Genomic DNA, 24,698 nt, shown 5'->3' on the forward strand with positions numbered 1-24,698 from the left:
CTGGGATTTTTTTTCATTTATTTTAGAATATGTTTGACAGTATAGTAATGGTTGCTTTTTAAATAATTTTTTGTGTTAAAATATATGTTAATGTTATTTTTTTATTTTTTAAAAATTATTTTTGACATCAGCACATCAAAACGATCCAAAACGTACAAACCATATTAAATTTTAATAAAAAATAAAAATAATTTTTTTTTTAAATTTTATGAAAATACGGTTTCAACCGCGTTCCCAAACACTACCTTAGTGCATGCAATTACCACTTTTCAACAACTATTGCGTTATTAGTTAATAAACTTTTATTTTCACGTAGCTTACAATCCATGCCAACATGAATGTTGAGTATAAAATATAATTATCCCGAGGTTTCATTTAATTGATAAAAAAAACTTTTTCTTAAAAATAAACAGCAGGTTCCTGTAATTTTCTGGGTATTGTCAAGAGCACTTGAAAAACACACATGGTGCCTCAACGGTGCGTGATTACCGAGCAGTCGTCGTATACCGGTCCCAGCAGCTCGAAGGAATGAAGGATGCTTCTCCGTTTTTAAGATACGGAAGGAGGGAGTGGCATCGCTGTCATAGTTTTTTTAAGTTGTAATAAATATTTTGAATCCATTTTCTTGTTTCTTTTTTCCCTTTCAGGGGTAGCCGGGCAGTACTTACTGGTGGTGCTGTCATTTTCTTCGTGTCTCCACTCGAGAATGGTAAGTAGAGAAGAGAGAAATTTTGTCTGGGGCCCGCTACTTCCCATGCTGAGTGTGCTCGACAGCAGCATCTTTCAGATTCGATGCTCCTCTACCCCACGCCCAAAGCCTCCACTCAAACTCACCTTCTTATCATTTACTGGCTCCGTTGCTCAGGTACTTTGGTATTGACTGGTTGAAGACTACACGCGCTTGTAAGGGCGTTGGTGAAACTGGTCTTCCATGCTTCTTTCTTACCGTGTAAAGGTAACCACTGTCAGTAGCTCTCAGACCGTTCTCAAGCTACTCGAATGGGCGCTGCTAAACGACACCGTTGGATTTGAAGATTGAAACGACGTTGTTTGGTGGGAAATCTTAATCCTCGAACTCTGTTAAAATCGCCATCTCCCCACTAAATTTGGCTCGCAAAACTGAAAAGTAAAGTCCCAATTTGGCCAAAAGAAAAATAAAAAGAATCCAAAAAAAAAAAAAAAACAGAGACCCTCTCTCTCTCTCTCTCTCTCGGTGTGTTTAGTGCTTTTATCTATGCTTTTGTGCTGTTGTGTTTGTGTCTCTGTCCGTTCGACAATTCCAGGTTTTAATGAATGAAGTGGCTTGATAGATCCACTCAATTTCCAAGACTGACTTAAACACACACAAATCTCGTGTTTTCTTTCCTCGCCTAGGGTTTCTTTCTTCTTCTTTTGCCCACTCTCCTAGGGTTTTTAAAAACCAGAATAAACAAACAAGCAAAAAAAGCAAGAAGATAAAAATATATGTAAAAATAAGAGCTCTCTAAAGTTTTTGATTAGTATATTTTTATGAAGTGACGATTGGGATCGGAGTGAAAGAAGGCAAGATCTCAAGTCAATTGTGATGATACTAGGTTCGATCGAGCATTTGTTGGAATGTTAATTAGAGTCAATAGTGAAGAATCGAGGTATCAAAAATGCATTTCACAAAGCTCGATGACTCTCCTATGTTTCGAAAGCAGGTTTGTGCTCTTGCCTTCTCTCTCTCTTTCCGTGTGCTTCTTTTGTAAGGAATTGAAGCTTTGTTAAAGTAACCTTGATGATTGCCAGCTACTTGTAGCAGTGGTGTCCATTTTTCCCCCTTCGATTTCTCCAGTTGTTTTAATATTTTATTTAAGGGAAAATGAATTAGAACGTTTAATTGATTGTGTTTTGTTAAATATAGGGCATCTATTCACGGAAAGAGAAATAAAATATCTATTGCTGTTGTTGTTATTTTATTAAAGGAAATTTTATTTGTGGAATGAATATGATCATGTGTGGTGTGTGCTTGAAATGTTTTAGTAATTTGTCTGATATTTAGGAGAAAATAGATCTGCATTAATAATTCGGCTTTACCATTGCTACTCCAATATGTCTCCTGTTGATACTTTCCTTTTATATTTTTCCCCTCTAAAATATATTTTTCCAAATTTATTTTGCAATAAATTGCTTGTCCCGTGGTATAGCGGGCTCTTGATAATTTATTTGGTGGAGCAGATACAATCACTGGAAGAAGATGCTGAATCATTGAGGGAGAGAAGTTTAAAGTTCTACAAAGGATGTAGAAAATACACGTATGTTCTCAACGTTTTTTTTTTGCTTTGATTGGCATTATAAAAAGAAAAGCCTCTATTCATAGTATTTAGCTAATTAAACGATGTTGGAATTTCCTTGCAATGTTTTATATTCTTATTTTTTTAGATCAGTTGACACTATAATAAAAGCTAGCAGCTGTTGGCAGTCACTCAAGTATTTGTAAACTACCCACCACTCTTTTAGACTTCTAGTTGCAAGTTGCATGTGGACCTGAATTGAAGGACCTATGCATTACAGGGCTCAGGATTCCTGGATTTGATCTTCTTGCTTCAGAACCCAGTTATTTAGACATAGACAGGAGTGCAGGACATGATTCCCAAAATTAAGAAAGCAAATTCATAGCTGAAACCTGAAACCGCATCCCTTTTCTTATTCTTCATAGCACCCTAAGTCCTGAAATTCATCACTAAGAGTCCCTGCTTAAAGATAAAACAGTTTTTATATGAATTTATGTTTTTTTAAGGTGGTCAAGTTTGTTTAAATATTCCAAGTTAGTCAAGACTGTGAATCTGTTTGGCATTATATGCAGTTGCATTTTCTTTCTTTCTCTCACTTATCTATGTTACAAGCAATGGGTTTGTGAAGAATTTACCTTTGTGCTCTTTTTTTCCTTGCTTGCAGTGAAGGGCTGGGGGAGGCATATGATGGGGACGTTGGTTTTGCTAGTGCTTTAGAAACATTTGGTGGAGGGCATAACGATCCTATTAGTTTGGCTTTTGGAGGTGTTTTTACTTGAAATTCTATTTATTTGTTTTGGCTCAGATGATGATGGACATACTCTGTTGTGTCATTGGAGAGTTGCAAGCACCAAGACTTTTTCTTCTCTGTTGCTTGATTAGTTGTTGCCAATCAAGTGCAGTACTCATTTCAGTTTGTAGGATGTCTTAGTTCGCCCTGGTTAATCTTGGTAGTGTTGAAATTTTAATTGTGTTTATTGAGATTATTGATTGAACATCTTGTGCTAATGTAGGCCCTGTTATGACCAAATTCACCATAGCCTTGAGAGAAATTGGGACATACAAAGAAGTTCTCCGATCCCAGGTAACATTTTGTAATTTATTGCACTGAATGCTTGACACATTAACATCTCTTCTTCTAGAAGTGATTCTGTTCTTATTGTTATAGCTTAGGCTTAGTTAATTGGACTTAAAAAAATGTGTAACTTCTGTTACAATTCCTGTACTTAGTTCGTATGCTGAAGTTTGTTGTCAAAGGGCAAGACTATTGCATACATGTCCAACTTCTTTCCCTTTACAACCCATTTGAGCGCCTGATAAACGGGATCTTTCTAGATAACGTTTCAAATAGAGCAGTAAAATAAGATCATTCATACAAGAACTTCTTGATGATAAAAACTTGTAATAAACTTCACATCTAATGCAAGTCCTAGATAATCAGCTGGAGAAAGCATAGGCATCTAGTAATCCTGAGCTCAAATAGAGTATTTGAACCCATGCTACATAGAACACAGAATTTTAGGTACAATAGCTGGCATTTATTGAGCTTATCTGGAGAAAACGATCCAGTTCTTGCTCTTTCTTAAGAAAAAAATGGTTTTGTTCTCTGGTGTGACCTGAGCTCCTTTGCTTTTGCTTTTCAGGTTGAACATATGCTGAATGACAGATTATTACACTTTGTCAACATTGATTTGCTTGAGGTGAAGGTACTTAATATTGCCAAATGCCTATCATTGTCTCCTTATGATGGTCAATGAATGTCATGCAAATCTGGGGGGAAGGCCAAGCAACCAAGTTCATGCAAAATATAAATTTTGCAAGGCTGTGATGTGACTTTCCTTATATTGTAACTTGAATATAGTACCATTTAGGATTGATTTATTGATAGCCATCCAACTTTCTGTGCTGCTCTCTCCCATAAGATCCATATTCTCCAAATTGTTTGTTCAACTCTCGATTATTGTGAGATATCTTAGGAGTTTTATGGTTTCCCTGTTGTGAAATTGCAAATTTGTTTTCATGGTTTCATTTGATGTGTCTATATGCTTTAACGCTCCCCAACTCCTGGATATTGCGTTTAATTGCTACTTTAAAAAATCTTCTCTTAATGCAGGAAGCAAGGAAGCGTTTTGACAAGGCTAGCCTTCTTTACGACCAGGTATTTCCCTCTTTATAAGATTTTTAATATCTTGCCATCTTTTTAGATGCCATTTGATTGAATGAACATTTTTTCAGAATAATTCTAGACTTTTAGTACCATTTACTATGAAGTTGACTGCTAGTGAGAAATGTTGGGAAGAACCTATAATGGTCTTTGTTCAGTCTAAGGAAATCTTTGCTATTGCAATAATGCTACAATTAAGTTTATTATCATCCCAAGCTATCTTTGCAACCTGCAATGGTAAGTGAAGTCAAACACAGCATGCAATTGAATTGCACAACTTTTAGGCCGACAAATTTAATACACTAACTGGAATTGAGCTGAAATCTGCTGCATCACACGTAAAAGAAAAGATAAACACACACATACATGTATGTATCTTTATGTTGCTTTGGGAGGTAAGGTTTGAGTTATCGAAGGATAATTGACTTTGTGCTTCCAAAGCTCTGTTTGGCCTGGTATGTTACGCATATTTCACCATGAGCTGTGGAATAGGAACTCAAGATGTGCAGTATCCACAGTAACATGGATGTTGCATCACGTTGATGACTTGCTCATGCAATGTTAACTAGATTTTGGGGATGTTCGAGTTGTTTACACATGGCCATTGCTAATAGGGTGGATATACAAAATGCAACTTGAGCCATGAAGTTCCATACTTGAATCTATGCAAAATAGTCTCTTGTTTGTAGTTAATGTTCACATATGTGACAGGCTCGTGAGAAGTTTCTGTCACTGAGGAAAGGCACGAGGTCTGATGTGGCTATTCTTTTAGAGGAGGTATTATGATTTTGCTGCGGTTCTTATCTATGGCTGTGATCTTGAACGTCCTCCATTTTATATTTCTAATTGAGTTTTGATATGTACCAGGAGCTTCATAATGCAAGGGCTGTGTTTGAGCAAGCTCGCTTTAATCTAGTAAGTAAAACCCAAACTAGCCACTTCATCTACCATTCCTTTTTTTAAAAGAACTTAATATAGTTAATATTAACACTTATTCTGATATTTCAAGAACTTGGATTTTATAATCTGCTCACTCTGCATCCAGGTAACTGCTATTTCTAATGTCGAAGCAAAGAAGAGGTTTGAATTTTTGGAAGCAGTCAGTGGGACAATGGATGCACATCTTCGTTACTTCAAACAGGTAGGACACATGGTGGTACTTCTGTACTTTATGGACTTGCTTTAAACATTATCATGCATATGCTCATGTAAAACCTTTGTTGCTTGCAGGGCTATGAGCTTTTGCATCAAATGGAGCCATACATTCATCAGGTTTATTATTACTATGTATTTCTGTAGATTACAGTCAACTCTTCCAATAGTCATGTCATTATATTCAAAATATGTGAAATCTGATTATTGTTTTGAGGAAGACTATGTTTTGTTCATACTTCCTGCCAAAAAAAAAGAGAGAAAGAAAGAATAAGAAGGAAAGAGAAGAAGAATAGAAGGATGATTATGCCATTCAGAAGCTCCATTGGATTTTAGTCATCAAACGACTTTGCCATTTAAGTGAGGGCTGACAAGGGAGGGTGGTGAAAGGAGATGTATTCGAGCTGCTTATTCATCGATAGGCCACTCCTTATTCATTCTTTTCTATAGGGCAGGCCTGAAGACCAACAGTCCAGCAAAGAAGCTAATACCATTACACTGTGAATGGCATTTCTTAGAATCAACCAACAATAATATGTGAGCTCTGGCCATCTTAGAAGCTTCACAATCTTGTGCTCCAATATAAATCTTAGCTTTTGGGATGTTTGAATGGTGAGGAAGGTTGGTGTGGTGACCTCTACAATTTTGAAGAGGCTCTATTTTATACAAGTAAATACTTGTGGATTGGCAAGTATGAGGATGTGTACAGAGGCGAGACTTTGACAGGGTTGGTTGTCTCAATGACTAGCTAATATCTAAGTATTCAACTTGCATTTATGTGCCTAAATTTGTTTGATGGGAATTGATTTTGGTTAGTTTTTAACTTATCTGGACTTCCTACATGTCATTAATTTTGTATGTTGAACTGTAAGGTCTTGGGTGAACATGGCACATGGCAAGCACAATGGTAAAGAAATAAAGAACAAAAAAGGCAACAAGTCTTTTCTTAGTTGACTCATGGAAACAAGACGTCTCTTGTTGTTTTTGCAGGTTTTGACTTATGCTCAACAATCAAGAGAAAGATCTAACTATGAGCAGGCATCTCTCAATGAAAGGATGCAAGAGTACAAGAGACAAATTGATCGTGAGAGTAGATGGTCTTCCAATGGTTCTAATGGATCTCCAAATGGAGACGGTATACAAGCCATTGGTAGAAGTTCACACAAAATGATAGAGGCTGTTATGCAATCCGCTGCAAAGGGGAAGGTGTGTAGAACTTTTTCACCTATGAGGAAACTTTTACAGATCCAATTCTTTTCCAGGTGAATTTTACTTCTAAAACAAAGAAGCAAACTTTCAGGTTCAAACTATCAGACAAGGTTATCTGTCAAAACGATCCTCTAGCTTGAGAGGTGACTGGAAAAGAAGATTTTTTGTTCTTGATAGCCGAGGAATGCTTTATTACTATCGTAAACAGAGCAGCAAACCTTCAGTGAGTAATTATGTGAAAAATAAGTTTATGTATAGAGTACTTGAAGTTTATTCTGTTCTCGATGCCTACTGGATTTTTTCATCATGCTTGATATGTTTTATAGGGTTCTGGCGGTCAACTTTCTGGTCAAAGGAACAGCTCTGAGCTTGGATCTGGATTGTTAAGTCGATGGCTTTCTTCTCACCATCATGGTGGAGTGCATGATGAAAAGTCTGTTGCTCATCACACTGTGAACCTTCTTACATCAACAATCAAAGTTGATGCTGACCAGTCAGATCTGCGATTTTGCTTCAGGATCATCTCACCAACGAAGAACTACACATTGCAGGTATGATGTGGGATGTATCTTGTACATGTGACTTGTGAGTAAAAGCTGCCTTGCATTTTAAATATAATCACCATTGTTGATTTCTGGCAGGGACGGATAAGATGATGTGTAATTAAGGATGTTTTCTGCAATAGATCCTTAACAATGCCTATTTATGCATGTCAGTGCAGGCAGAGAGTGCACTGGATCAAATGGATTGGATTGAAAAGATAACAGGGGTTATTGCTTCACTACTAAGCTCACAAGCTCCTGAGAGGGTAACTTCAGAGCATTGTTGGCATTTTAATTCTCAAGACTTTTTTATGAGTGTAGTTTTGTTAAATTTCAGTGTCTCTCGGCTAGTCCCCTGGGAAGTGGTCATCATCGGTCTGCCAGTGAGAGTAGTTCATTTGAAAGTACTGATTTTGATCCTTCTGCTGTTGATGAATATGCATCTGAGAGGAGCCATGCTGCCTTACATCATGAACGAGCATTGAGAAGTTCGCAACAGCAACGAACCAGTGCAGAGAAGCCAATTGATGTGTTGCAAAGAGTTTGTGGAAATGATAAATGTGCTGATTGCGGCGCCCCTGAGCCAGATTGGGCATCTCTAAATCTTGGAGTTCTTATTTGCATTGAATGTTCTGGTGTTCACCGTAATCTTGGTGTACATATATCAAAGGTAAACTTCTTTTCAAGTTTGAAAGATTTGATTTTTTGCAGTATTGCTTTGTGAGCCATACTTATTTCTTAATAAACATGATGCCATTAATGTTGGAAGAATGTGGGTGGTATGAAACGCTTGTTGGACAGCAATATAAACCAGTATCTGTGAAAGCTGCTTCGAGCAGTTAGAATAATCATTAAATAAAGCAGTTTGCTATCATTTTCCTTCATTCACACCAGATTCAGTAGCCTGAAGAATATTAGCTAGGTGGACAGACTTTGGGATGACTTGATTGACTTGTCAATTACTACTGTTTTTCACTTTTCACTTTATCAACAACCAGAAGATTGTATGCTGGTCCTAAGCGTCTATGTCTTTCATCTTAAAATAATTTGGCAAAGTTGCTGTATAATTGGATAATTATCTTAGCCAGATTAGACGGGGTTTGAGTATATGCTGATTGTTATGGACAGCACTATTCTTGAAGGTGCTCTGGTTATGTCCATTGTTAATTCCTACTGGTGATATGAATATTGTCTGTTCATCTGTCCAGCTCTTAATCTGTTGAATTTAATTGCAGTCTTAATCTGTTGAATTTAATTGCAGGTAAGGTCACTTACACTCGATGTCAAGGTGTGGGAGCCATCAGTCATAAGTTTGTTCCAGTCTCTGGGAAATGCCTTTGCAAACTCAGTCTGGGAGGAATTATTGCAATCAAGAAGTGCCTTGCAGGTTGAACTCATCCCCACAGGGTAAAGAACCATGATTGAAATAAACATCCCCTTTTATCTCAAGCTGTATATAATTACTTCTATTACTCGTTGCTAATATTCATGAATGTTCTGCGGGTGAAGCTCATTCAAGTCCGATAAACCACAGCTGCTCTTTATCGGCAAACCCAATCCTGCCGATTCTATATCTGTAAAGGAGAAGTTTATCCATGCAAAGGTTTAACTAATAACTTTGTCCCTGGCTTTCACTTCTAGAATCTGTTCTTTTAGTTGCAGATAATTGTTCATGGTTTCTTTCTTTTTTATGATTGGGATAAGCTATTGTGGACATGTTAGAACTTGAAAGTGAAATCTTGGTTTCCTTTGGATGACAGTATGCGGAAAAGGTATTTGTTCGCAAGCCTAGAGACAACCAAAATAGTCAATCAGTGGCCCAACAGATCTGGGAAGCTGTTCGTGCCAATGACAAGAAGGCTGTATACCGTCTTATTGTTCAACATGAAGCAGATGTCAGTGCTGTGTATGAGCAGTCATCTTGTAGCTCTTCCCTAACACTTGCTAAAGCTATGCTATTGCAAGAGCAGACAAACCCTGAACAGCTCTCTAGCTACTCAACGGGGAATTCATTAGATAGGTCTTCCACTAGCTCTTTAAACTTTGCAGGGTCAAGTGAAGGCCTGACCTTGGAGGATCTAGATGGTTGTACCTTGCTTCACCTTGCTTGTGAAACAGCCGACATTGGCATGCTAGAACTCCTCTTACAGTATGGTGCGAATATAAATTCAACCGATTCTAGAGGTCAGACACCGCTCCACCGTTGTATTCTCAGAGGCAGACCTTTCCTTGCAAAATTGCTCCTCTCAAGGTGAATTTTACCAATCCATGTCTTGTCATGATTGCATCACGCATGTGCTATACAGTTTATCACTTATCATCTTTGATATGCGCATCACTCTGTCCAGCATGCTTCTTTCAAGGAAAAAAAAAAAGCATTATTAAGATCTATGAAATGCTTTACTAAATTGTCCTAATGCATTTGCAGGGGAGCAGATCCACGAGCTGTTAATGGTGAAGGTAAAACCCCGCTCGAGCTTGCCATAGAGTCTGGCTTTGATGAGAGTGAGGTCCTTGCATTATTATCAGACTCAAATGGTTGACATGCTCGAGAGAGGAATATATTTGATTGGCGACAACAATGAAGCTGGAGAGTTGAAACATAAATTGGCTTGTGGTATTATGCTTTTTTTTTTTGTAAGTATATTTTTAAGTTTAATCTCCATTGAAGATGTAAGCAGGGTTTGAAATAGAGGAGAGTGGTAGGTTGGCATGCCTGCCCCAGGGGCATCTCTGCAAAATTAGTCGGTCAAGGTTGTATTGATAATCTCCCCCTGGTGAGAACGAAAGGGTCTGCTATGTGAAATGGTTTTGTTTAATCAGCTTGTTTTGTTACTTTTTGTGGTGGAGCTGAGAGGATTTAGGTGTAGGGCATTGTGTATTTGTACATTTGATTTATTCTAGTGAAGCTTTCTTGTGAATGGAAGTTTGCACCACCCAGAAAAACAAAAAAAAAAAAAACCCTCAAATTTTTTAATTAGAATCAAGTGCTGTGGAATTGAACTGAAAACCAACTTTTTAATTAACTTGAGAGAATTGAATTGAGAAACTTGGAACAGTCCCCAGCAGCCTGTGATTGACTAGACACTTGAACGTACCTGACAGGCATGAGCAGGTTAAAGAGAAGCCCTGGTATGATGACCAGCCATATCTCTGATGACCTGATACGCGGCAGAGCTGTCAGACTTGAGAAAGGGAGCCGGTTCGTGACTGATTTAGGAAAGAGTAGTTAGGATTGAGGGAGTCAATTCAAGGAAACGTTCCTCCTGATGATAAAAGAAAAGGGGGTGAAAGGAACTGGTCCTCCCTGAAATTGCTACCGTTCAAGGGAGGTGTTCTCTGCAAAACGACACTGTAATGAGTTAAGCAGCAAAGGGGACTGGTTAACGTTAACAATTAATAACTAACACTAACGTTAATTAGTCGGGCAATGGTATAATTATTACTTGAGTACTACCAATGACAGATGAGGGTGACAGTATTAAGGTTAAACATGTTGTTGTCTTGGATAGAAAGACGATGAAGAAAAGCAACCGTGCAATTGTGATGGCTGATGAGGCTTATGCAATAAACAAAATTATTTGAAGAGGATGCCACTTGGAAAGAATTAGAAGAATTGTCCGAACAATTTTCAGAATTTAAAATTGATTCTTGACGAAAAGAATTTTTTGAAGACGAGAGTATTGTTACAACAAGCAAATGATTAATGGAGATAACTTAGCAGCAACATATGATAAATATGAGGAAATTCAACAATAGCATCAATAATACTAGTTGTGAGTTGTGACTAAAGGGAATAATTTTATAAAAAAAATAAAATAATATATATATATATATAAAGAGAAAGAAAGAACGACAGGGAAATGCACTTCTTATCGGGTGAAGAAAAGAAATATACAATTACAAATCCTACGACAAGACAGTGGCATTTGTTTAATAATCATAAAAAGTAAAAACCTCCTTCCAGCACAGATTCCCGTGATGTTCCTTCCTTGCCATATCAACGGTCAAGATCTCATCAAGACATCAACAAATGAACTCCTCCTTTACGCTGTCCCTCGCTCGCTCGCTCGCACCCAAACAGAGTTCGATGTTTCGCTTTCGGCCTGGTGATAAGGACACGAGGGATGCCTGTCCGTACATGGCTATGGACCCAGCTCTGCTCTGGTCTTCTGAAAGGCGGGAAGGGAAGGGAAGGGAAGGGAACCCCAAGTTTTAGGATTGTTGAGGATGGATTTAAAATTGTATTCAATTTATTTTTGGATATTTTATAAATTAAAAAATATGATCTATTCGATTTTTTTTTTTAAATTTGGGCTGCTTGAATATAATATTAGACAAACTTGTTAATTATAATTATCATGATACCTTAAATATAATTTTCATGCCTTAAATTATTACATCTTTTTACTCGGGTAAAAAGATAAACTACCTTCTATTATCTTAAAAACATTTACTAGAAAACCCATTCACAAGAAATTTAAAGTAAAAATATTTTAAAATGAAATAAAAAATAAATTTTAATTCTGTATCTTATTAAATGTAAAAACAATAAAATAAAATAATATATAAGTTAAATCGAGTTAATTAGATTATAAAAATTATAATTTATTATTTAATCCGCATTTTAAAAATTTTTTAATTTATTATCATTAATAATATTTATATTTTCCGAGTTTCATGAATCATCAAATAATACAAATATTATAAACGAAATCTTTTTTTTTTTTTTCTAACACCCCTAGCAAGTTTTGCCCTCATGAGAAAGAGAAACAAAAGAAAGATTGAGAGTCCGTTTCCCTCTCTCATTTGTAAGAAAATCGAGAGAGAGAGAGAGAGAGAGAGAGAGAGTCTCACACACTGAATGTGTTGTTTATTTTCTAGAGAGAGAAACTGGAAAAGAAAGAGACTCCCATAGGAGGAGGCTTTAGCTAGCAAGTAGCTGCTGTAGTTCTTTTTTGTTTCTCTACCTGCTACTTTTAGTATTATATTAACTGTTTTCTTTCTTTATAACAGCAAGCAGTCGAGGGCCTTTTGATTTTGTTCTTGAGGTAGTCAAAGAAAACGAACAGTCACTACTCTGACTTACTATTAGAAGAAAAGAAGATTGTATCATTTCTGATGTTTTTGTGTTTCTGGGGTTTGTTGAAGACCTTTTCCTTGGTGAAATGTGGTGTATTTTGGGGGCAGTAACCAATGCGTACAGTGAGTGCAGCTCTCTTAGTGTGAAATTCACCGAAGAAGTGGGAATCAGTGACGTTAAGATTCTTGGTTTCTTTCTGGTGAAGATTTTGAGTTGGGATTCGATTTTTATCTCATATTATCCCTTAGTTTCCAGCACTTGGAAAAAGGTTCTCTTAACAAATATGGCGTAATATATATGATGGGGTTTCTTTAAGAAACTGGTCCTCTTGAAACTCCTGGGTTTCTCGTTTTCAAGCTCCTTGGAGTTGGTGTCCTTGAGAATGCTAAAGATTGAAGCTTTATGATTAATGGTTCTTGGGTTTAAGCGAAAATCTTGAGTTATAAGGAGTTTTGAAGATGTGGGTTGTGGAGATTTTGTTGAGCTTGTGGTATCATTTATAGGGTCCTGTGGGAGGTCTTGAGACCTTTTAGGTCCTAATGGAGAAAAGAAGATACAGTATTCGAGTTAGCAATAGCAAAGTCACAGCTTCACTGCTTTTTCTGTTCGTTCTTTGCTTGTGCTACGCAAGTGTACAGTGTCAAGAAAGTAGTAAAGTCACACCTCCATCACCTTCTACTCCAACCCAATCCAAGAATGGACTCAAGAGAATACTTGTAAGCATCTTCTTAGGAGTCTTGACTGGATTAATAGGAGCCGTTGTTTTTGCTTTTGTAGTCCGTTTCTTGGTCCGGTACATGAAGAGAACTCCGATTCTCAAAGGCCCAGTTATATTTTCTCCAAAAATCACTCCTAAAAGTCTTCAATCAGCTCTTGAAAATGAGAATCAATTGCTAGGTTCAAGCTCCAATGGAAAGTATTACAGGACCGCACTGGACAATGGGCTAACCATTGCTGTCAAGAGGTTCGAGCCATTTGAGATTGGCTCCCCTGAGAGGCAGAGCAAATCAGTCAAGAGAAGGATACAGCAGGAGCTGGAAATGCTAGCTAGTTTGAGACATCGGAATCTGATGAGTTTAAGGGCTTATGTTCGCGAGCCAGATAGGTTCTCTTTGGTTTATGATTATGTGCCAACCGGGAGTCTCGAAGATGCAATGAATAGAGTGAGAGAGAATGAGTTGCAACTCGGATGGGAAGTTCGGCTTCGGATTGCCGTTGGGGTTATTAAAGGGCTTAGGTATCTTCATTTTGAATGCGCCCCTCAGATTTTGCATTATAATTTGAAGCCCAGGAATGTGATTTTGGATGCTGAGTTTGAACCAAGGTTGGCTGATTTTGGACTGGCTAAGCTTACGCCTAATTTGGATAGAGCTACGTCTGGATATAGTGCTCCTGAGTGTTTACAAGATTGCAGGTACATGAAATTAATTTGCTGCACTTCTATTCAGCGGTAATTATGATATGACTCGATGACTTGTAATTGTAATACTTCAAAGTTCAAACATGTGGGAGCTTCATCTTCATCACTATGCATGGTCTCTGCATCAGAATGGTTTCTAATTATTGCGTTTCTTTTGGCAGCTTAACAATCTGATAGTTAATTTTATTAACGTTTAACTTGCTTCATGGTTCTCCTTGGTGTCTTTGAAGATTCAACTGTTTTATTAGACTGTAAACAAGATGAATCATCTGACTAAAGTGAAAGCTAATCTCGCTAATAAACGAATGGGAAGCAAATGGAATTCGCTAAGCACCTTTATAAACAAAATTAATCTCTCTTAGCTAAAGTACCTTTAAGATGTCTCCACCTGGTATGCTTTTACTGGGATTTCTTGATGCTAATTTGCTGGGGTTTAGAATGTGTTCAGCCATGATCTTTAGCTTTTATTTTTTTACGATATGCATGATTGCTTTCTTTTATTTCTGATGCATGCTGTGTTTTAAAGCTAAAACTTCTTTATGTGGTTGTATAACAAAGATGAATGGATATTTCCAATTTGATAGGTACTCGGATAAAAGTGATGTTTTCAGCTTTGGGATGATATTGGGTGTTTTGCTAACTGGGAGAGACCCTACAGATCCATTCTTTGGGGAATCAGCTAGTGGGGGTAGTTTGGGTCGTTGGCTTCGACATTTGCAACAAGCAGGGGAGGCGCGAGAGGCGCTTGACAAGAGTCTTCTTGGGGAAGAAGTTGAGGAAGATGAGATGCTTATGGCAGTGAGAATTGCTGTTGTTTGTCAATCAGAAATGCCTGCAGACAGGCCTTCAAGTGACGAGCTTGTCCCCATGCTATCCCAACTGCACAGTTTTTAAAGGAAATGTAAGTAAAATCGCTAAAAACACAGGTCAAATTGGAATTTTGTTGAGTTCTTTGGTTTGCAGTTCATGTAGACCAACTCTTATCAGATTGGTAAAGAGGTCATGATGTGGAGCCCTATGGTCGCTTTTTTTCTTTGGTTTCCACCAATTCTTGAATTTCCAAGTTCTGCTAATTATCATACAGTAGTTTACAGTGTTGTATACCTAACCAGTGCTGTGACTGAAGATTGGCAAGTCAAGGAGATTACTTACTTTAGAGGAAAAAACTCATCATCAATCGACTACGTGGGACACAATCTGCATTATCGTGTTCTATCTTCTAACGATGGTGGGATTGTGTTGGCTGTCTTTGTTTGAACGAAACTTTTTTGAAATTGCACTTCCTTTTACCTTGAAAAATCACGCGGTTCTCTGTTTATCTACTTTGTCTATTAAGGGTGCTGTCAATTCCAAAGCAACAGGAACCTTTGAACTTTATTGCATCAAATTAGATCCAATCGTGGATTGATCTGTCGAATGTTGCCTGTGTAGGCAACTTGTCAATGTTCATGAACCTTTAAACTTCACTGCATCAGATAGAACTAGGGCGGAAGTAGATTTTATTGCATATGCAACGTGTCAATACATGCTTGGCAATATGCCTTTTCATGTGGGAACTTGTTTGAGTTTGGGACGGCCATTTTAATATCGCAAGACCATCCAAACTGTTTTTTTTTGTTCATTTCATTTCATTGAAGCTGAATGCAGTGCAGTTTATTCTTGCTTTTCTCCTTTCTGGGTTAAGAATGACACCTTTTCTTCGCCTTTTTAATTCATTAAACAGCTAGAATATCTTCTTCATGTGGACAGTTCACGCATGCATGTTACTACCACCAATAAAGCTCAAAAGCATATATTCTAGTATGAACTTAGCAGAACTTAATGGTTTGGAATCGTGAACTCCAGCTATGTGTCTCCTGTAAATGTCTCCCTGGGATTTCTCCTGTTTATATTGGAGAGTGAAAGTTGATTGGATGAGCCTGGCAGGGAGCATGTATATGGTAAAATGTACCTGATGATGGGGGTATGCCTTGGGAGCATGAAAAGCCTGCAAAAAAGCATGAAATGGGATACCGAGACATCGGAAAGGTCATGCTTCCGGGACCAAAAGCAGGAACATGCTGCGAAAGGCTTTAAGTTGAGTAATAATAGAAAGTGTCAATTGCCCCTTACAGCCAGCTGTAATCACCAACCATTCCTTTGTGTGGATTTACACGGGCACTTGCTGCGTTATTTGGGAACGCACAAACGGTGAATTACAAAAAAGAACAAAAAATTATTTAAAATTATTTTTTATATATTTTGGTATCACTTTCATATATTTTAAAACATAACAATAATATTACAATACCAGATAATCCCTCATTTTTCATGCAAGGCCGGGTCACAGGCTGCTAGCAGCTCTTCCTGTTGCCATTTTGTCGTTTGTGAGAGACTCGTAGAAATAATTGATCCAAAGTTAATTATTGCATTGGAGGATGGTAAAATGATATGTCTGAGACAATATATCGACCGGTGTGCAAAGTGCAAACCATGTCGTCTGGTTTCAATGATGGCACGGGGCTCTGCTTCTTTTCTTTTTAACAAATTAGGTACCCGAGGGTTTTTTTTTTTTTTTTTCTTTAAATTAATTTTTTATATATTTTTATATTGTTTTGATATAATAATATTAAAAATGAATTTTAAAAAATAAAATAAAAAATATTATTTTGATTAATTTTTAAATAAAAAATAATAACTACTATAATGCTAAATATTAGCATTATATGTTATATTTTTAATTTTTTCGATATGATTTTTCATAAACTTGGGTTAAAGATATGAGTTTAAAATATCAAATTCTCTTTTTGTTATTTTGGATTTCAATATTTGCAAGCAAATAAATCGAACTACATTTAAAATCAAATTATCGAATCTAACAAACCAGAACTAAATGAATTAATTTATGGTAGTATGGTTCTTCATGAACACAAAGGGAAGATAGAATTACAACGGCTAGGTGCTTGTTGGCAACGCGGTGCTATGTTGAAAGTACTATATTTTGATGCTTTTAATGTGGTGCCCTGTATTACCAAACTTAGTGGCTTCAAGCTCTAATTCCACACACGGTTCATAGAAAATGCAGGCAGCCATATTTCTTGCACCACCACTTGTCCCTCCTGTAACACCTAACAAAAGCTTGGCTTCGCCACAGAGGGCCGTCTCGAGGTTACGGACTCCCAAATGCCCCCGATCAAAGCAAGTTCACCAGTGGCAAACGACACCTCAACAGTTGATTACAGCTCCTTTTCCTCGTATGTTCTGTCCTCCATCACCCTCAGTTTCCTTTCTTGAACTTTAAGTTATGATTAACAATTTACTTTCTTTACATGTTTTGTCCAGTGTTTTCCCAGCTGAGGCTTGTGAGACAATAGGAGGGGAAGCTTGCGATGTTGAGATGTATCCTGAAGTGAAGCTCAAACCAGAAGCTAGAAATACTCCTCGCAGCACTTCAGAGCAGATTGACTGAGAATATTTAGAGTACAATAGTCCCAAGACGTAAGACCTTAGGATCCCATTTCTCATTTTACAAGTTTTAAGGATTTGCAATGAGAAGAATTGAACAAAAAATCTGAGATTCTAACGAGCATTTTTTTCTTATTCTAACGAGCATTTTTTTCTTTTCATTACAGGGTGTTCCAAGAGGAGGCTTGTGATGATCTTGGAGGAGAGTTCTGTGACCCTGGATATTTTATCAGGGATGAGTTTACTAGTAATATCTTATCAAGAAAAATAAATACGAGTGTCACCCTACCATGTTCGTGACTTCCTTTTCTTTGACTCTGTGAATTGAATCTTTTGGTAGTGTCCATACTAAAGTTCTTGGAAGTAAACTTATTGTGAATTTAGCTTTCTATACTATCAAATATTCTTGTGCACTGTGATGCGCAGGGCTGGAAATGATTATGAAGTTAATAGAGAGGAAAAATGATAATTTCAAGTTCAGGTTGTATGTCAGTTGCATCGGATATTGAAACTACGCGAAGCATTTTAACGAGCCAAGCCACAGCAGAAGTGCGAGTTTGTGGCTTGCATTTGACCGAATTCACATTCATATTGTAAAATGTAGTGACAATTTTAATGAAACTAGAAGCGCGACTAAGGGTAAAAACAACTCAAGAAGAAGATGGGAGTGCTGTAAACTTTAGTTGCAGGAATAACCATGACTAATTACAAAAGAATCCGATGAAGCTAATCACGGGAAGCAAGGAAGGAAGAAAGGCACGCTTCTGCTCAAGTGTTGAGAACTATCAAATGCTGGAAATGAACATTTCGATTTGCAAAACCAAGGTACAAGATAAACACATATTGGCACATCTTTTACTGGAAACTGGAAAGAGAAGTCACATAATCCAAAAGAACTGCTTGTTGATAGCATACCCGTAATGTTGTTGGAATCATATAACATCATTTGGCGGCGATTAATTGCTCTACACTAGCACTAACAACAGCATGATTGTCTATCTCCTCATCCTCAATTATCCCTTCCAACAACAGACGCTGATAAACTAACGAGTACTTCGCAATCTTCCTTTTCTCGGTGTTGTCACTTCCCACGTTGCTGTAATTTTTTAGAAGAAATGATCCATTGCCATCACCTTCAGTATAAACAATCAGCCATATTGTAAACGAAGAAATGAGACACACCAATATGGTATCGGAGGCAGCAAAAAACAAAATAAATATCATTTTGTTGAACAAACCTTTGATCGTGAAAATGGATGGAACCCATCTTTTATAGAGGAAGAGCAACCTCGGGGAGTCTCCATGGTGTGTATCAGAGATCAAAAGCTTGCAGTGTCCTTTGTCACTGCGATTCCAACAACTTAAATCAGATATCTCTAGTTTTAACTTTTAATAAAAGATTATGAAACTCAAGCAGTACAGTTGCAGTATTAACTAAAAAAGCTTACTTTGAGGACATTACTGCATTGTGGCACAAAGCTAAAATCCGAACCAGTGCTAAGTCTCTTCCACGAGGATTACCATATCTCTCTTGGCATTTCCTTAAAAGAATTTCGGAAAGTAAGAAAACCCAAATGAAGTTAACCATAGTAAATTCAGTACATAACCTCTCACACCGGGAGAAAATTGGAAAATGAAGAAAAGGGCATACCTTTCATAGAAAAAGTCTCCAAAATCATCAACAACCACAGATAGAGGAAATGTATCATGCAGGTGGAATGCAGCAAAATACTTCTTGATTCCTTCATCGTCTTCCACATACCTTTCAAAAAAGTGAATCGATCAATGATTACAATTGCAGCTCAAATGCAAGCCATGCTTAAGATAATTAACAGTGCGTGGATTATTTACTTCATTTGAATGCGTTTAAAGATATCAGAAGACGGTTGAATACCCTGAAACATTTAAGAAGTATTCACTCTATCAGAAGATGGTTATACCCCAGAGAAACAAAGAAACAATAATACTTTTTTTTTCTACAAGGGAGAGTAGTTCTTACCTGAGAAAGAAAAGGAGGGGCGCTTTCTATCCTGCTACGGTGACATATGAAGACCACTTTGCGATCATCCTCAGCTTCTAACGCGACGTTGTAAGCGAACTGGAAAAGTAGAGACGTTTTCCCGCTGCAAATTCACTCTTGAAATAATTACACCTTGGAAAACTATAATAAATCGGGGGAGGATAAGCGATTACCAGGAAGGAGGCCCGGAAAGAAGCATAAATGGGTGGGACTGCGACTGGGACAGGGAGTGGTGGTGAGCAAAGTCGAAGTCCATTTGGGTCGTAGAGAAGAATGCCTCCACCATCCTTGTTAGAGATGGAGATGCCTCACTGGTAAATTTGCAAAGCGCCTCGAGGTTCGCTGGCTGAAGATATGGGGTGGCCTATGTAAATGGGAAGGCTTCATGAGCCCAAAACTTGGAAATCTTCAAAGCCCATGGTGATTCTATGTTTGCTCTCCTCTTGGGCTTGAGGTCACTATATAGACATGATTCTTTTAATAATAATGCACTTTCTCCACGATTTCCACATGAAATTGGTGTCATGCAACGGACCGAATGCCACGGGAAATGTAAACGAGTTTGAATTTGTATTTTTTTAAAATATATTTTTTTAAGTTTAAAATTAATTTTTTAATGTTTTGTTATTTTTTTAATACAATGATATTAAAAATATTTTTTTAAAAAAATATTTTTTTAATATATTTTTAAGTGAAAAACACTTTAAAAAGTAACTGTTATCACACCCTCAAACACCCCCAGATAATTTGGTTCGTGGAGCATTGACATTCGAGTTAGGAGGTATTTGAAAGTGAGTTTCAACTTGATTTTCATGAAAGTTTAAATTTGTTTTTAGTTCAAATTAATTTTTTTAGTGTTTTTAAATTGTTTTAATATGTTGAAATTAAAAATATTTTTTTTTTTAAATAAAAATATTATTTTAATATTTTTCTAAATAAAAATAACAGTTATTACTCTTACAAACACCCGTTTACAAAGCATGCTCTTCTTTTCTTCCAAATATTGTTTGTATCCTTGGCTGAATTGATCTATTATCTTTTAATTACTTTCTTCAGTTAGCAACTCTATACATCTATCCTTGTAACCACACCAATACAGAGAGAGAATGTGTAAATGAAACTTTATATTTTATAAAATTTCGAGACCAAAACGTATTTGTATATTTATGTGCGAGGAATTTGTGTGATGAATTTATCATTTCCTATTCAAGACAATTAACGAGGAACCAATTCATTTATTATTACCCTAGCAAATTACTTGTCCAAATTGATGCAAATGATTACGAAAAATTTTAAACTTTGGGTTTGCTTAAATACTTGTTTGTAAGAATTCCTAAAAGGTATGGAAGAAATATTTTTTCATCTAAGCACTGTAGACACACTCATGGGCACTACTGTGCCATGAGTTTTTTTTTTTTCAATCTTTTTAATTATACCCACCTGATTGAAAGCTAATTTAACTAAAATTATTAAAGAAACATAAAATTGAAAGAAAAATGATCAAAATAAAACACATGGGGAAGATAGGTGGTGTTTTTGAACTTCTTTGCGAAATGTTCAACTTAGTCATCATATTTTTTTAATTATAAAACTCGGGTCCCTCTAATTTTTGAAGTTTTTTTAAATCAATTCTGGTTCAAAACTTTATTTTTTTTTATTTTTTAGTTCATGGTTTAAGAGATAAAAGAAAAAGTCATCGAATTCCATGATAGAAAGAGAAAATCATCGTTAATATTGATTCTGGTTATAAAAACAATTGACATTGGTGTTAATGAGTTATATTTGACAAAGAGAGTTCTATTAAGTGTTTTTCACATTTTAATTTTCTAAAAAAATATTTGAGCTTGAGAATATTTTTGTTTTCGATTTGAGTTTGAGGTTTTGGATGGTTTTTTTTTAGCCACGGATGAATTTATCAAAATGTATAGAGTATTTTTTAGGTGTGTTGGGTCAAAAATGAGTTGAAAAATTGTTTTCTAGGCTGCAAATTATCATCTCTGATTTTTCAAGAAAACTAGATAACGCGTATCCTAAATTTAATTTTTCTCAAAAAATCCAGGGCATGTTCTCTTCCCCATCAAAAATTAAAAAAATAATTGAAGGCCCACATGGTCAGGCCCTTTTGAAATGGGTTAGGCATGCTAGCCTTGCTTGTTGGACAAATAATGCCTTGCCTTTTTCTTCTTCCTTTTATCACTTTTTTTATAATTTTCATTTTTTAATTGGTGTCTTTTTTTAATATGTGTTTTTTAAATAAATTTCTAATTTATAGTTAAATGGATACCTCTTCTCCCTTATTTTTTTTTTAAATTTTGTTTATTTAGTGTTTTTTAAATAATGATTAATTTTTAGTTTTTTTATGCATTTAATTTTTGAAGAGATTATTTTAATTCATCTATAATTTTTCTTTTTTATGTTTTATATAAATAAAAAATATTTATTTTTGGATAATATTTCTAATATATATAACCTTGCAAAATATTTTTTCACTTTTATTTTAGTAAATCAATTTCACATGTGTTTTTTCTATTATCTTTTGATTAAATAAAAACTTGATTTTGATAAATAAAGTCATTAAATATAACCATGTCAAAGGCCTGTGTTGCGAGGTTAAATATTTTGATCTATATCTGTCTCTCGACTTTTTCAATTTTGTCTTTATTTATTTATTATTAACATACATGATTCTCGATTTATTTAAGTTAGATGTTTGTATAAGTTTTTTTAATTTACACTTTTATATATATACATATATATATAAGAACACACGTTAAAAAGACCACTATAATTTAAAAAAAAAACAAAATATAATTTGTAATAAATCATGAATCAAATAACTAGATGATAATGAGTATAAAATTCAAAATAAAGTAATGTGCAATTACAATTTTTTGACTGGGGTGAAATGAAAAGAAAAGTAACTCTAATAAAAGGATAAAAAACTAAAAGAATAAGGATCAAATTGAAAAAAATAATACACCATAAATTTGGATAAAATGATGAAATTGAAAACCAATAAAACCTTTATAAAAAAACCAAAAACAAAAATAGATATCAAAAGAATAAGGACCGAATAGAAAAAAAAAAAACAATATGTGAAAAATTAAAATTGAATAATGAAATTAAAAACAAATGATTTTTTTACAAAACAGCTAAGAATAAAAATTAAAAAGAAAAGGAATAAGAACTAAAATTAAAATATAAACAATAAAGAAAACAAAGTTATAAGTTTTTGGGGAGGACATAGAAAATATAAAAAAGAAACTAGCAATAAACTACCTCACCACCATCAATATTCAATATGTGTTCCAGCAACAGGGAAAGGACACATAAATGATTCAAATAACACAATGAAAGAAGATTTGTGGTTGTAATGCAGTGCTCGTAGTGTTTAAAGTGCGCAGACACTTTCCAAGCACCAATAATTTTTTCTAATAAAATAATATTTAATATATGTAAAAAGATCAAATTGTCCTTCATGGATATTGAAAAAACCATAAGACTCTTAGACTCATGTTTTATTTTATTTTTTTTCTAGGGCAAAACCATAATTTTACCATGTTTAAAAAAGTGAAAAGATAGAAATATCCTTGCTTGTTAGTTGTAAAAATATTGACTTTAAGGATAATTGAGTTATTTTATTGTGTTCAAAAAAATTATAAAAAACATATATACCCTCAATCAGTTCCTTAATTATTAATGGGCATTGTGAAAAAGCAAAATGCCAGAGACACCAATGCCATTGATATTTTTTTGAAAAAAATAAATAAATAATTAAACTGTTATATATATCTATATGCATAATGAATTACGCACATGCACCTAATGCAAATCAAGATATAAAGATTTTATTAGCACCACCATTATAACAACAGCTACCATCCTACAATCATCATCATCATCATATTATTATTATTATTATTATAAATAATATAACTATAATTTTTATTCATATTGTCATCTAACTACCACTATCATTTTTATAAAAAAAAAATATTATAATTTATTTTATTTTATTATTAACTATGAATGAAAAATAATATATATAATAGAAAAATATATATTTTTAATATATTCAAATAATGACTCATTTTTTAGGAAAATGTTTTTCTGGTAAAAATATTTTCCTCAAAACAAATATTGATGTGTTAATTAGACAATGTAAAACAGTAATGTCCTGATTATGATCACAAGCAAGCAAATTATCAACGATTGGAATCAATCTGTATGTTTTTTAGATGGCTTTTCTATTATACATAGCTGTTACACGCACGCGCACAGCCTGAATCACGGGAAAGATAAAGATACTCCTTCGAACTCTGGAGAAATCATGATTTTTAAAATTTTTAAGTTTTTTTAATATACTAATATTAAAATAATTTTTTTAAAAATAAAAAAATATTATTTTAATATATTTTTAAACAAAAAAGTATTTTAAATTATAATCACTAATAAACCACCATCTAAAAACAAATTTGTAAAGCATGCGTTCACCATGCTGTTTTTTCAGCTTAGCTTTTGAAGCTGGAGGAAGTCCGTACCCAGATCATGGTGACTTTATATGGAATAGTCACTGTCGTCGAGATCAAATAGCACTTTAAAAAAAAAACACATAACAGTGAACATGAGAAAAGGAAACGAAGACAAAATTAACGAGTCAAGCTGAAAATCCAGTTGCTGGGTAAGGTCGAAGCTTATTTCTAAACCACCTGCCAAAAATAAGTTTAAGCTGCTCTCCATAAACACGAAGGACCATGAGCTCGTGTGAGTTATCTCGATCAGCTCTAACGTTGTGGGAAACCCCACCTGAAACTAGTTCAACCACCGGCAGGGCAGGGCCGGACAGAGCCATTTATTTACGTCACATAAATTATTGTACACCATGCAGTTCATAGTCCCCTTGTATGGGGTACCATGTCTTTACGATCATAAAGCCCTTCGTGCCCATTGCACCGTGCAAACCACCTTCAATTATGGGTGTCGTATTGATTGGCAGTGATGAGTGAAGAGAGTTAGCTTAGAGTAAAATATTGCAGTGTGAGAGGCTTCAGGTTCACCCGGTAAAAGGTCTTCTTCACAGCAAAATTTACAGTTATTTTCAATTATCACCTGTGGAAAAGACTTGACTAAATTTCGAATGCACTTGCGTTGTAAAATGAAGTTGATGCTTCTTAGCAAAGAGTAAAAGGACAAAAAAGAAGGAAAAAAAGAAGAAAGGAAGTGAAGGAGCGAAAACTATTGTCCAAAGGCAGAAAAGTAAGTCGATGCTTTCCTTATCACATCTGAGAAAATGAAATGACTCGGGGATGGATCATACTTCAACTGCTACGCGGCAACTACATATCTTTGGACAAGAATATACGTACGAAGTAAATAATTTTAGTATCTTGTTCAAAGAATCATATATTC

The 24,698-nt window shown here is 35.4% G+C and overlaps 3 protein-coding genes and 1 pseudogene across 3 annotated transcripts; 3 read left to right on the forward strand and 1 right to left on the reverse strand.

Annotated features, from left to right (window-relative positions):
- The first annotated feature begins 1,136 nt into the window (after positions 1-1,136).
- On the forward strand, positions 1,137-10,243 carry LOC118054425 (ADP-ribosylation factor GTPase-activating protein AGD3). The gene is made up of 19 exons (XM_035066011.2): positions 1,137-1,682; positions 2,200-2,276; positions 2,920-3,020; positions 3,269-3,339; positions 3,899-3,961; positions 4,369-4,413; positions 5,131-5,196; positions 5,287-5,334; positions 5,465-5,560; positions 5,650-5,691; positions 6,562-6,777; positions 6,872-7,003; positions 7,107-7,331; positions 7,502-7,588; positions 7,660-7,992; positions 8,584-8,729; positions 8,832-8,925; positions 9,083-9,573; positions 9,751-10,243. The coding sequence occupies exons 1-19, from the start codon at positions 1,638-1,640 to the stop codon at positions 9,863-9,865; spliced, it is 2,493 nt and encodes an 830-aa protein (XP_034921902.1). The 5' UTR covers positions 1,137-1,637; the 3' UTR covers positions 9,866-10,243.
- Positions 10,244-12,103: 1,860 nt separating this feature from the next.
- LOC118054426 (inactive leucine-rich repeat receptor-like protein kinase CORYNE) lies at positions 12,104-15,381 on the forward strand. The gene is made up of 2 exons (XM_035066012.2): positions 12,104-13,819; positions 14,410-15,381. Exons 1-2 carry the CDS (start codon positions 12,945-12,947, stop codon positions 14,717-14,719), a joined length of 1,185 nt encoding a protein of 394 aa, XP_034921903.1. The 5' UTR covers positions 12,104-12,944; the 3' UTR covers positions 14,720-15,381.
- Positions 15,382-16,722: 1,341 nt separating this feature from the next.
- Positions 16,723-17,672, forward strand: LOC118054428 (light-regulated protein, chloroplastic-like; annotated as a pseudogene).
- A 380-nt stretch (positions 17,673-18,052) lies between these two features.
- Positions 18,053-19,634, reverse strand: LOC118054427 (uncharacterized). Its single transcript, XM_035066013.2, has 7 exons — positions 19,463-19,634; positions 19,269-19,392; positions 19,121-19,164; positions 18,921-19,031; positions 18,718-18,810; positions 18,508-18,614; positions 18,053-18,402 (listed from the first exon to the last, which is right to left on the reverse strand). The coding sequence occupies exons 1-7, from the start codon at positions 19,573-19,575 to the stop codon at positions 18,212-18,214; spliced, it is 783 nt and encodes a 260-aa protein (XP_034921904.1). The 5' UTR covers positions 19,576-19,634; the 3' UTR covers positions 18,053-18,211.
- Positions 19,635-24,698: the final 5,064 nt, after the last annotated feature.

The sequence above is a fragment of the Populus alba genome, chromosome 3 (assembly GCF_005239225.2).
Source record: "Populus alba chromosome 3, ASM523922v2, whole genome shotgun sequence".
Taxonomy (NCBI): domain Eukaryota; kingdom Viridiplantae; phylum Streptophyta; class Magnoliopsida; order Malpighiales; family Salicaceae; genus Populus; species Populus alba.